The 15,016-nt window shown below is 33.6% G+C and overlaps 1 protein-coding gene across 2 annotated transcripts in view; it reads left to right on the top strand.

The window, feature by feature from the left end:
• Positions 1-15,016, top strand: part of LOC106717933 (integrin alpha-PS1) — a 66,942-nt gene that overhangs the window by 43,938 nt on the left and 7,988 nt on the right. The window contains exons 2-3 of one of the 2 annotated variants that reach the window (XM_014511901.2): positions 13,229-13,353; positions 13,843-13,866. In XM_014511901.2, the coding sequence (XP_014367387.2) occupies positions 13,229-13,353; positions 13,843-13,866 (149 nt within the window). The remainder of the gene's footprint in view (positions 1-13,228; positions 13,354-13,842; positions 13,867-15,016) is intronic. The other variant, XM_014511902.2, reaches the window with a different exon arrangement.

Raw genomic sequence — 15,016 nt, 5'->3', positions numbered from 1 at the left:
TAAATAAAGCAAGAATAAAAAAATTGGTTTTGTGTAAACTAAATGTAGATTAAATTCGATCTTCTTAACTCTTTTCTCAAGTTTCATTTTATTTATTCTTTTATGTCGTTCCTTGCATCACCTTAGTGCGTACGCTCGCCTCCTGCTTACCATAACAATAGCGGGTACCTGTAGAAGACACGGCTGTAACCATCCTCTATAATTTATGGATATTACCGTGAACAAAAACACATGACAAAGGTGTCTACTCGAAATTAAGTAGATGGGTCGAATCTTGTTCCCCATTGTCTATGAGTGAGCATCCTAATCGTAAACACCAACCCTAGCCGCTATTGTTGTAACTACAATACATTTGACAATTTATATTGACTACATACTTGAATAGAACTATTAAAAAAGCAATTTATTTAGCAACTTGTAATTTTTAAATTCTTTCATTGTTTACCGTTACAAATTAATATTAGATAATAGATTATTAATTAATTTAACAGTTCTAATATCGCAATCATGTTGCTGTAATAGACTTCAAATAGAACATAGTCCTTATAGTCAAAGAAAAAGTATGTGTATATCAAATGTAACCGTAAGCTTACACAGCCGAAAGACACGCACGAAAACATATTGTTATCTCAGTTTTTATCACATATAATGTTAAAGATGACTATGTGGTTAACAAATTCTTCGACAGGAGGAACTCACTTAACTTTTTCACCGATATATATCTGTAGTGCCGCACGCACTCGTTACGGCGCCGCCACAAGTTATGCTGCGCGCCCGGCTTTCTTTGTCGCCAGATAATGCGACCGCCGCTTGCTAATTGGATACAATTTATTGCTCGGCCTTTGGAAACCGCTAGCCTCTGTTTATTTGAATTATTTACGTTGTCCTACACAATGTTGGAGACACATCTGTAGCAAGAATTTAGAAAGCAACGCATTGTGTCGATTACGTCTTTTATAACAACAAAAGATAGCTGTCGTATCTCTTATAAGCAAGGTTTATTAGGAAGATTATTTTGTCTTTGCTTTTCAGACTATTACATGGGTCTATTTCATATAAATTGCTAGTGTTTGAAAGTCATTCAACCTTGCAGTGTTTGTTTGTCCGTGGGTTGAATTTATCTTTGAAAGGTTCATTGTTTTACAGCACTGTTCTCTCCGTCTACAGAATTTTAACAGTCCTTAATCGCAGCGCTAGTAGCACATACTTTTGCTAATGAACATTCTTATATGGAAGTAATTAGTGACAGAGAATACTCAAGGGTTAATATCCAGCCAGTTTTATTCGAAGCATGTATTGTTACGTCCAGTTCGCGTCCAATCAGTTTAAATTTCTCCGTACAAGGAGCTAGGGTCCGCTCTGGTATTATTAAGGATCATTACGTTAGCCGTCTAAGCCTGTATGTCATAAAATTTACATTTCAGACGTCGTTTTTCATTTAAATGTGAAATAAAATTTCTAGATTAATTGTATAAAAAGGGATTATTTGTGGTTTATTACTTTAGAATGTTATCTAATAACTAGTCATCAGCGCATAGTGTTTTTATAAATGTTTCCGAGGCTCCTTGTAAAATCGACAATGCTGTTAGTATAATGTTCGCATTTCTTCCGAATAAACTGCTAAACAAAGGTCGTCGTTGTGGTCCAGTGACCCAATTCTCACGTGATGGGGCCATTGGACTGTTGGCAATCGCTCTCCGCTCATTCACTCAATTGCCTCTTCCTGTTCATGGCTCGCGACAAAGTGACTAGTCAAGGTCAGCTATATGTAATAATCACATTCCAACCCGTTGATTGACCGGCATTTATTTAGTGACGTATTGTCGTTATACGTAGGTTTAATATGCTAAGTAAATTCAAGTTAAAGGGTTATACTTTATTTTACACAAATTGCGTGTATTTGTATCACTAGATTAAGGCAAACCAGGAAATACTAAGAAGTAAGAGAATACGATTGCATTAATTAAAATTGATAACACTTTAAATTAACGTAAAAGTCTAAAAAGCATGAATTCGGGTCAATAACCTCTCATTTGATTACATGTAATATTCTACTCACATAATAATTCGGAAGATTATGACAAGTTATATTTTTATTAACATGTGTGAATCGTACGTACTAAGAAATGATATCAAACATTATGCAGTACACGCTGACCTGAATCCCGTATTGCCGAGAGTAATTCCAAAATAGACTTCCGACGAGGGTCGTTGCTTTTGTGTATTTTTGTCACAACGTTCCGGCTGCCGTTGGGAATTATTTATCTTTATTTATATTAATGTAAACACTTTCATCGCAACAGAACATTTATTTTTGTATGTTGATTTATTAATTTTAGAGTACACGGTTATTTATACGAATGCTGCAGAGTTAATTAATTTAAAACATGCTTTGGATGCCTTCGAAATTTATTATAGTAAAATCCATGGCGCAGCTCACAATTAAAAATTATGTTCAACGAAAATGAGTTCCTTTTTCTATTTTAGTACAATCTAGCATTTTTTAATCTTATATATAAAATTCTCGTGTCACAATGTTCGTTCCCGTCCTCCTCCGAAACGGCTTAACCGATTCTCATGAAATTTTGTGAGCATATTGAGTAGGTCTGAGAATCGGCCAACATCTATTTATCTATTAAGGTTTTTTTGCTGCACGCGGACGGAGTCGCGGGCGACAGCTAGTATTTGATAAAATTATACAGTTTTGAAGCATAGAAAAAACTGTACAGACATACACTCCGTTGGATAAATTTGTACAAATTAAGCTATTGACACCGTATGCGAAACAATTACCACACGACCTCTGGAATTTGTACTTTGAGCCAGGCATAATTTAACTTATTAACTTAAATTGCCACAATAAACATGGAGCGCTGTCGTATTGACACTCACTGATCGCTGCTGTCGGAGGCGGCGTGAGAAAGGCCCGACTTACGTCAATATTGACCCTGGGGTACGCATATTTAGAATCTCAATACGGGTTAGTTTACTAGCAAATGAGATACTTTAATTTTCAGAAGAAATTGTAGGCACTCTTAAACACATTAAATAATTATATTTGAATGAAATAAATGACATTAGAATTCATCATTTTATGTATATACTGAGTAAAGAAAATTTGCGTATGCAATTTAATGAAAACCATTTCAGGAAAATTTGCCTAAAATCCCGCAACATCAGAGAAACTGCAGATTCGAAGTTTAAAATAATTTAATATCGAATGCATGAATTTTGCATATCATATTCTAGGCATCGCTCTTCTTTACAATATCAATTTACAATGTAGCTCGACATTGCAATATAGAAGGTATAATTGGTCCAGAGTTAGACTTGGTCGCCCACACGTTGAAGTCCGATATCTGACTAACGCATACCAGCTATTATTTACTCCCGACCAGAGAAACAGGTTTGCGTTAATCTGCAAGGAGCTGGCCCCTCGCTGCGTGCACTTCACGGGGACCTTGTTTGATTTATATTTCTTAGTATCGCGTGAATCTTAGATTTATAAGGGCCATTTGTTACATAGACTAGTTGCATTGTCCAGAAATGCGTAGGCCAACTGTGCTATTTCCTGGTTGAGGATTATTTGAAGAACTAGTCTTTGTTACAGTGATAGTAACTAGACAGGAAATTTTAAATGAATACTGATTTTTAAAACGGAAAGTTTTGTTTGAATTAAAAAAAAATATTGGCAATAAATTACCGGAAATGCTAAAAGTATAGTAATTAAGACTAGCGACCCCTAGACTACTACCCCTATAATTGGCTGATGGTCTTACGTTATTCATTTAGATAAATGATCTTTTCTACATTTCATAGTTGTAAAAATAAGTAATAGGCAGGCACAGATATTTTTACAAGCTTTTATTTAGTTTCACCTATTCTGATGTTGATCATCAAATCGTGCAAAATAAATTTGATCCACCTCCCGATTACTGATTGAACTGAAATTTTGCATACACGTGTAATAGGTTACAAAGCAATATTATAATGGCATGTTGCTGAGCTGATGGTGGAGCTGGAAGGTGACCATAGCATCTTCTCAATGAAACAACACAACCTAATCTAGTTTGGGCTCGTTTGAATCGTCTTGACAAAAGTTCGTCTTTTTAAAATTTTTGGTTCTTTTAACTAACAAAAACATAATCAAAGTCTTGTTTTTAAATATTCTTTTAATTGTTAATATTGTAACATTGATAAATGGAACGCTTTATTTAATGAATAAAAACTTCGAATTCATTGCTCTTTTTGTTTCAACTCTTAATTAACGCATTAAGAAAAAAAAAATAGTTGGTTTCGTGTGAAATCTTCGCTTAACGAAGCTGCGGCGGCTGTGGGCTGCAATGTGCGACTATTTTTTAACATGTCGAGATTTCTGAGAATACATTAATTAACCTCGTCTTTAAAAAGAGAGAATCATCACGTTTACTGCCGTCTTTGTAGACGTTTTTACGTATCATTCTACTTTACTTGTGTATTATTTAACTTGAGATGTAGCTGAATGGTTGAGATTTTATAGGGCTGGAGATGAGGTTTTAATTTATTTTTTTAAATTAGTTATCTTATTCAGGATTTTGCGTATATTACAACAAAATATAAATACGTGTAAATCGAAATTATGTTAAAACTAAATCGTTTGCAGCGAAAATCAAAACAGACTTACATTGTGTACAGAAGGGAATTGTAAATAAGAGAATTTTGATTCAATTTAATTTATATTAATTTTTAGAACACTACAGTGCCAGAAACATTAAGCTTTTTTCAAGAACGCATTAAGACCTTTTCTTTTTAAGAAAAGTAGATTCGTGATCTTCGTGTAGTGAGCTATTAAGTGGTGAAGATTGTTCAAACAATCGGCGACTCGAAAGCTTTGACCCGCGGTGACCGTTGGAAAGTTGATTTATCATTCGAACATACGCGGCAGCAACTCATTGCCAATATTTGTTAAGAAAGTTATGTGTAATTTAGCAATTGACATTAATAGTTACTTCGTTGTTTAGAATAGTAATTGCAATTACAATATTTTTTTTTATAAAAATCAAGAACTCTTAGTTAATAAACATATTTAAAGTTACCTAGTGTCTAAATACTAACTTAAATAATTTTATACATGAACTAAAAGACATTTCAACTTGAATTTTGAATTTTTTTTTAACTTTCAATAACTATATTTCCAGAACTTTCAAGCTCCTGAACTAGAAGTCTTATTTCAGTTTTAGAAGTTATGAGTTTATTTACGTTGTTTCATATGTATGTGACGAAGCGACCGTTTGTAAACATGATTGTGACAAAGGGGCGGGCAGCGTTGTGAGGCACAAGCAAGTCACGAACTGACCACTATCTCGGCACACTGCTAATGAGCGATCGCGTAGCCTGATATCTAGGGTTGCCATCTCTGTGGTTATTGTTAATTCAAAAGATAATTTCTGCTTTATTAGATGCTACAATACCTTCATTGACGTAATGATGTTAATTAATATGGAGCACATTATTTTCTTTTGCGGTCTCTACGATTGTTAGACATACTATGGATTATATAGTATGGCGATAGAAAGGTGAAAACACAAGGTGAGACTTTGTGTTTTAAGACTGCTTAACAAACTAATTACTGTTAGAGACAAAAATCAACACTGTGCCGGTGTATCGGCGCAGCACTAGACATGTCAAATATCAACGCTTACGTCGCCTCACTACAGCTATCTGACACTTGGTTTTGGGTAACTTTAGCGCGCAATACGCTCGAGGTGATCTTGACTAATACTTCTGTAAAATTACCTTGATTAGCTATGTTATTCCTTCATTACTTCATGATAAGATCATTTGTGACAACCCTAATAGCGCAGCTTCTAATGAACTTATTTTATGTTACAAGATATGAGTAAGTAAAGGTAAGGCGATACATTAAATGCAAAATAGTAGAGCAAAAATCGACAACTGTTTCAAATACCGATTACATGTTTTTGTTCATTTGTGTTCCCGTCGCTCAATTGCCACCTTCTTTTAAAAAAAAAAAAATTTTTTTTCGTGAGTGTCAACCCTATCGCTACAGAGCAACTTGCATCTGCGTGCTTTACTGTCTCCACGTGTATTTACGGCAGATTTTATTTTTAAAAGCAATAATGCTGACAAGATGGTAATTTAAGATTCGAACGAGACGAAAAACGATGTAAAAAGATTTAACGTATATCGTCGTTAGACTGTCTTTTAAAATAAAGTTATTTACTCATTTCGCCCTTTCTTATGATTATTTACTGAGTTAATTTGTTGATACTATTTATTTTGGTTAAGTTTGTAAAATTATTAGATATAAATAAAACATTAAACGTTACTGTTTCATTGCTGTTAATTTGAAATTTTAGTGATTGGAACTTTTATGAAACTTTCTTTGAAATGATTACTTGAAAGAAAAAAATACTTTGAACGGCAACGTATTATTCGAAGGGAAGAAGAGGGTAATAAGCATCTGGCAGACTGCATAATATTTAGCGTCAGGTATCATAAACTAGACATCGGTTTAACGAGAACCTTTCATCTTAAATGCGGTGTTTCGTCATCTGTTGTGAGCCATGTAACTGCACCCACTCAATCACATCGGCACTAGTAATAAATTCTAAATGTCACAGAAGATGATGCGTTTTGAATCCATTACCTCAACCCATTCGTGATTCACTATTCAATATTATACCCTTAGGATAATACAATTATGGTATACTTTCAATTGATGCAATGTTATAATGATTTCTATTATCACATTGTGTTAGAACAAAACCTCCAGTGACAAGAGTACTAGCGAGAGGTCACGATTTCATCATTTGTGGCACGATTAATTAAATGGGTCTATGGGCGTTGTGAAATTTACATTACAACGCAAAAATAGAACAAGTTTTGTTTTTCCTGCTTTAAATTTACAGATAATAAATTCATGTGTAAAGAATTATAGAATATAAATGGTATAATTTCATCTTTGACAAATTTAGAAATTGTATTAGATAAGTAAAATTGATTTATGAAAATAGATATTCAAATTTTCTTTCAACGTCAAATTTACATTAAAACTTATTTCCATACAATTTGCGCCACACAGGTAGCGGTGTCGTCTTTCTGGGAAAAGCTCGTATGATATTGCAATTTCATTGCCAACATGCTCGTTTCTCTGTCGAAGAATTTCACCAACTGATTTAATACGTAATTTTAATATTAAGTTAATGAGTTTTAATTAAATTTATTGCTTTAAAATTACATTTGTATGCTGATGGCAAAAGAGTTCTCATTCCATCCCTTATTCGATTATCAATAACGATATCTTCTTCCCTTAAAAGTGTAGTGCATTTAAATAATATGAGGCTATATTATTAATTTAAATTAACGTGGGAATTGCTGAACCATTCTTAATTTAGTTAGAGCTAGAAAAATTCTATAATTATGATTTTATATTGATTATGTTTTAATTATTGTGTACGTTTTTTATAACTTTATTCGTCCCTTTTACGATTTTAAAGAAGAATATAACATCAACTTCGAGTTGTTCCGATTTGTTATCGATAAATTCAAAAAACCGATAATATCCGTTTATGTTCTTGTTTGTCTCTTTCAAGTTTTATAGGGATGTGTTTATGTGCGTTTACAATAACGTGGGGGACAATGGCCGGGGTTTGCGGTGGACCACCGGCCGAGACATGGCTTTCCTTCCTTTTAGATTTTTTTTAACCGAAACATTTACGTTTACGGTAATGACATAAATTTAGGGGCGGTTTTATGGCTGTTAAAGGTTAACACCAAGAGGAAATTACTTTTAGATGTCAGCAGTTTGTGAAAAATGGACTTAATTTTATATATTTATTATCTACCGCAATAGGAAAGCTAAATAATAGTCTTTAGTAAAGACTAAAATTGACAGAGTCGGGATAGTAGATAGGAACCTATAAAAAAATATTTTCTTCCATAAAAAATAATTGAAGGTATAATTTTATTGATAAAAATATATTTTAGATGTAAAATTTCCACCAGGAGAAAAATAATAACAACTATATCTCAGAGTATTATGTCGCCCCACAAACCGCATCGTCACCTCTAGTGTTTCTCTTAATCGTGTCTTAAGATTTTGTTTTTGAATCTTCGAAATATTGAATATTTGTCACTTAAAACTTCTAAATGAAAAGGCAAACGGTAAAGTTTTAAAGTTACATCTTTAACAGTTTTGAGACCGACCTTTCTAAAAACTATCATTCGAGTAGCGTAACTCTGATTTACTAAAACTTAAGAAGTAAGATTTGTACAATGTACCGTACACTGTTTCCACTGTACTATCCTGTACTAGCCTGTGGAAACACGTATACTTTCCGTACGTGTAGGAATCCCATTCACTGCTACCGCGCACCGCACCCGCACGCTCGGTACCGCTTTGATCTTTACAATTCATTTAATGGTATCTTTGGTTGATAATACCCATTTTACTATCGAGGTATTGGTCAATCTTTCTTGTACTTGAGACGTAATTATTATTACTTTCAAAACTAGAATTGATCTGATTATTGAATTGACTGTAGTTATTTTGTTTTCTCAAAAACTGAACTCTATTATGAACAAAAAACTTGACCAATTTCCAAGTAAAAAGTATTACTTAGTATGTAAAAACTATTGCAGTAATTTTTCTGGTTTACTACCAAGTTTTGGAGAATTTGGATTAATTGTAAGTGGTCGAGGATTCAACATCCTTGTTAAAAAGTCAATTAGCTAAATAACATAAGGATTAGTTTCTTCGCAAGGGCTTTTAACGATAAGCAGTGTATAAAATAAATCACCTCGCTACTAAACCTGCCGAATCTTTATGTGCCAACAAAACGTTAACAAGTCGGGCCAAAATGGACGGAATGCATTTTTATTGTGAACGTTATCTAAATGGTAGTGCAATGTTGTGCGATATCGTTGAAGTATGGAGAGTGATAAATTTGTGTGAATTTATTGGTTTAAGGCGCGGCCGACGATGCGGTGTGGGAGCGTCAGTCCATCGTCCGTTGGTTGTTTGCGTTTCCTCGCTTAATGGAAGGATCCAGTTACCTTTCGCAAAGACATTATGTTAAATTGTTGTTCGAAACTGTTTGTTTTTATTAGACTTGCCTGAATGATTTACACGATGCACGAAATGATGCCATTTCAGTAAAAAATGCATGATTATGTTCCTAAACTTAACTATTGGTTTGTTTTATGAAATAACTTTATTCTTTAATTTGTTGACGTTATAGACCTAATCCGCAATGATTATATTATATAATATAATTATATTATGATTATATTTTTTGTGGTTTTACCTTCTTTTAATAAAGTAAAACTTCATGTCAGAATTAACTTCTCTCACTTGGACCATTGTAGTGGAAACTGTTTCTCAGGTTAGTTAAAATTATCGATATATTAATAGCATAAGTATACCCTTTGTATTTTGTACACATAGTATTATTTAGTAAACGATCTATCAGGTAACAATAGTAATTTGTTTCAGTCAGGGCCTCCATACGCTGTCATAAACAAGCGCGTAGGCGCAGTCAGTACCCCAATGGGGGCAAGATCGATACGTTGATGTGGGCGCTACACCGTTGCACTTTAACGAACCCTTTGTATCGTAAATTGCCCATGAGGGCCTGACCGATTGCCTTTTGCATTTATAAAAATTAAGCCCACTCCCACGCGTCGCTTCATGGAGATTAAGAGATATCTATCGAGATTGCCTGATTAATGCTTCGAAATATCAATTGACGTTGTCTGTTTATGACGGAACTTAAATAACTAATGTAAGTGACTGTATTTGTAACGAAATATTAAAATAAATTAAATTCAAGTATTCGACAAAAATATTTTTAGGTTTTTTGGTGACTTTTATCATAAAGTAAGGAACAAGAGCATAAGCGCCTTCTACGAAAATTTCTTGCGCAACGCTTAGATAAAAACTGTCGCAACATCAAGCAAAAACAATGAACTCCTAATTATAACTGTGTTCGTGCTTTCTTTATTGTTATTGAAAAGGTCACCGACCTCTATGTGTGGGCGTCTAATAAATGATACAAAAGAATATACTTAACGATGTACTTTTGTAACTTAAAAAGTAACAGCCCTAATAAACGCATTACTCTAACAACAGAGAAAAAAAACTGTTTTTGTGGTATTATTCTAGAAAGAAGTACAAATCGTATCAGTTTGATTTTTGACAGATCGACCAAGTCCCAGCAGACCGAAGACCGCAATATTTCACAATTGCAATTTCATACATTTTCTATCAGAATAATAATACTTAAACTATCCATAAGATCTCAATCCGAAATCTATTAATCGAATATCAATATCTTGCATTGGTTATTCGTTTTGGGTAAATCGAATGATCGAGCACGTGCCATAATCAATTCGTTACTATATGATAGATTGGTCGCTGTGGTCGCAACAAGAAATAAGAGAAATAAATGATATTTTGTATCTGGTTTGTCATTTGGTACAATTGAAATAAAATTTCTGCCTTATACTGTTTAGTTCACTTTATACCGTAGTACAACCTATAATATAAACCAATCACGCATGACTTAATCGGAATAGATAATATTAGGTCCTTACATATGAAATTGGCGTTTTGTATGGGAGGAACAAAAAGTCGAATATTTTTTAATATAATATATTTAATTAATCAAAGTATGAACCATTATTTTCTATGCACTTTTGCCATCTCATAGGTAGTTCATTGATCCCTTTACTAAAAAAATCAGTCGGACGGGAATCAATAAAATCTTTGAAGGCGATTTGGACTGCCCCATCGGAGTTGAATTTTTTCCCTTGCAAGAAGTTATCCAAATTTCGAAAAAAATGGTAATCTGTTGGAGCAAGGTCCGGGGAGTACGGAGGATGTCTTAGACTTTCCAATTGAAGCTCTTCTAATTTAGTAGCCGTCTGTTACGCAGTGTGTGGTCTAGCGTTGTCGTGAAGCAGCAGTGGCGTGGAGCGATTGACCAGCCTAGGTTGTTTAGCCGCTAGCTTTTCCATCATGGTTTGCAATTGCTGACAATAGACATCAGCCGTAATAGTCTGGCCAGATTTGAGAAAACTGTAATGAACAATACCGGCACTAGTCCACCAAACGCTTACATGTAACTTTTTTGGGGTTAATTTTCGCTTGGGGCAGGATTTGGCTGGCTGGCCAGGATCCAACCATTGCGCTGAGCGCTTCCGATTATCGTAAAGAACCCATTTTTCATCACAGGTAATGATTCGGTTTAAAATACCTTCATTATTGTGCCGGTTTAGTAATGTAACGCAACAGTCGACGCGCGTTTGCCGGTTTGCTTCAGTCAATTCGTGAGGTACCCACCTTTCAAGCTTTTTAATCTTCCCAATTTGCTTCAAGTGAATTAAAACAGTTTTATCACTAACATCGCAGCCTGCAGCTAACTCGGACGTGGTTTGCGATGGATCCGCTTCCACAATAGCCTTCAACTCTTCATTATCAACTTGAGTCTCAGGCCGTCCACGGGGCTTGTTCTGCAGATCGAAATTTCCAGAACGAAAACGTTGGAACCAAAAACGAACTGTGTTTTCTTTTGCAACACGACCGCCATACACATCATTCACCCTTCGAGTCGTTTCCGCAGCACTAGTGCCACGGCGGAACTCGTACTCGTAAATAATGCGATATTTTAAGTTTTCCATTTTGTAAAATGAGTGACGCAAACAGAAAAAAACAGAAGAAAAAAAACAAATGAATGACGGTCATCGAACCACAAATACATGAGTCTATAGCTATACAAATTTGAATTTGGAATTCCTTACCAAAGAGGAGAAATTCGTGATTAAAGTGGCCAGTACGAAAAACGCCAATTTCATATGTAAGGACCTAATATAATTTGCGATGGTTTCCCAACTTTAATCTCCGTACATAATTTTTTTTTATTTATTAATTAATTATTACAAAAGAGGGCAATAGCTAGTATTGAAATAAATCCATCCATTTTCTTACTTAATTATATTACTCATTCATACCATTTTATTGCACGTTTTGTTTGGAACGTATAATTTAATCTAAGTCATTAAACGACCCCGCATATAAATTAAATTGGTTGTATATTTTGTGGAAATACCCACATGGTATCAAAGCCGCGGAATTCCTGGACATATTAACATAAAACGTGTTTTCATTTAATTAATTTAACTACCCTCATAAAGTTTATAATAATTAATTGATATAAATTAGCTAATGATGATTCGCGACTTCAAATGGTGAGTGTATTTTGGTTACGTTACTAAAGAATTTTGAGATATGAATAACTTCAAAATTATTTACATTGTCCATCATCATCATCATCCACTTATGTGGGGTTGGAGCACAGCGTTTTATAAAGTTAAATTATAATTAAAATTTATAAATATATAAATAAATAAATACTCTCTCTCTTATATACACCAATATTTATATATGTATAAGGTCTATTACTATAAAATTGATAAGTTGTAAATGTGTTATATATATGCTGTGGTTGTGCTTGAAGAAATAAATAAATATTTCAATTAGAAGGAATGAAAATACAAATATATATTTGACAGTGTAACAAATATTCTTTCCTATTTTTGGGTAATATAATGACGAATAATATAAAGTATGGCATTAAATTCATATTCCGTATGATGATATATTACTTTAATATATGATAATAGGGATCGTGTCCGTCATACAAATTTGGTGAATGAGGCTAGATTAGTTTGGTGGAGCCAACAGTATGATTAGAGGCCGACATTACGACGTAATGAAGCGGCCGACGCAACGATATCCGGCTCATTACATCTCATTGTGGAACTTGTCTGTTTGTCATGCTTTATTATACTATTAATTTCCTTCGACTTCTTCTGCATGACTTATTATATTTACTTAAATAGAATTGGTCCAGGTAGTTACAAAAATTTTTCGGGGAAAAAATACAGCACAATAGAACGGAAATACAGACAATATGCCAATCTTATTATTATTATTATTACATTTTATATGCTACGTAATGTATTAGGGTCCGTTCAGACAGTTACGTCATACGTTTTAACTGCTACAACGTTGAAAAAAATTAAACCTTGTTTTAATCGTATAAAGATTAATTTTATTTACGATAAAAATCTGCTCTGCTCTTCGACCCGGTCTGTGTGAGTGGACCCTTAGATGTTCAGTTTTTGAAGTGAATGTAGCTTTAATAATATAAACCTTTTATTTCAGGTTACTAGTCGGAGCGCCTCTGGGTCAAAACCTTCAGCCGAACACGACAAGGTCGGGGGCGCTATGGAGGTGTCGACTGACCCCTGCCTTAGGGGATTGCGAACAAATCATAACGGACGGAAAGAGTGAGTTAGACTGCAGTAGTAAAATAAGTTACACGATCATATATCATTGATCTCATTAGGAGCTCATTAGGTTATGTGTCATCTCATTCGACCTCTACTGATAACCATATCAGAAGCATTGTTCTGCGTCTGTTTATGAATGTAAATATTTATACTCTGCATACAATATTCTTAAAACTATTGCGAATTATATTTAAAGATTATCGTAGTTATCGAAATGTATCTATTTTCATATGTAGTACTTAGTTAAAGTAGAATGTAGATCACTTAAATATACTATAGATAGGTTGGAAAACACTTTAGTTTCAAATGTGTGGACACATAGAATAAAACACAATGTTACTAAATATAGGCACACAAATAGAATTAGCGTTTACACTGTTCGTAGGTGCAAGAAGCTGGAACATAATGTGATACTTCGAATATTATAGAGTAGTTGTTTTAATATTTAATTAAAATGTTGTCTTTTGTCGGTGGTGCCCCAAACAGCGAAGTACGGCAAGATAGACAAGAGTAAGTGAGCTGTGGTCTCAATCCCTTTTGTATTTAATCATTATGCTCCCGACTAATAATAACTAATCGCTGTTTTTTTTTTATTTTTTAATACTTTTTTTTTTGATTTTACTAATAGCCCCAAATATGCAAGTTCCAGCCGAACATCAAATTACAACGCATGCGTTAACTAACTTATTTTGATTAAACGTAGAAATATCACATCACAAGTATTAAAGACTCAATTTCAATAACATAGAGCAGTGAATAATCGAAAAAATTACGCGACATAATTTCAGTGATGCTCTGTTCGTAGCTGCTCTGTTGGAAATGAATCTTGAATGCAATTGTATGAATCAACACTAACCGCTTGCAAAAACACCCACTCACAGGCTTTAGCTGAGCACTTGAAGCAATTAATATTATTATTATTTTAATACATAAAATGTAAGGAATTAGATATGCAATTGTACAAGCAATCAAATTACATTAATTGCAGCAACTATACGTAGATTTGTAAACGTCGTTTAGCCAAACAAATATTTGTAGATTTAGTAAATTAAATAGAAATTACATAGAAAATCGCGCAGAATTGCTTTTAAATTAGTTTCTATAATATAGATTAAATTTAACACAAATTAAAAATCATTCGTGGTGACTGGCAACTTTAACGAATAACCGTTTAACAAACACGACATAAAATTTAAAAAAAACTAAAATTTGCATTTTTGATACAAACAAATTATGTAAATCGAAACAACCAAATTATATCTGGTATTGATAATTAATCTCGTCTAACAATTAGCCAATCAAAAATTAGCGTAACGCTGGGCCGAATAACAGTTAGTCATACTTACAATATTTTAAAAAAGTAAAATTAATTTGGTGTTTATTTGGTGAATTAACGTATCGGCCATCGATTAATTTTTATCAGTATCAGCTCTAAATTAACAACTAGTAGTCTTCGATAACGTATATTAACATGAGACCACACTTAAGTGATTGTACACTGTTCTTAATGTTCGTTTTCAGGATGCGGTAATCTGTCACCACCTTTTTGATTTAGTTTGTCACAGTAAAAAATAGGTTATTTTTTAAATAAAATATGTTTATGCATGTATCATTTCTATGATGGTAGTTTTACATTCGCACGGTGTTTGCGTAATGTGAA

The sequence above is a fragment of the Papilio machaon genome, chromosome 13 (genome assembly GCF_912999745.1).
Source record: "Papilio machaon chromosome 13, ilPapMach1.1, whole genome shotgun sequence".
Classification (NCBI taxonomy): Eukaryota; Metazoa; Arthropoda; class Insecta; order Lepidoptera; family Papilionidae; genus Papilio; species Papilio machaon.
Note: the sequence above shows the minus strand (reverse complement) of the source record. Positions and strands in the feature narration are given on the sequence as shown.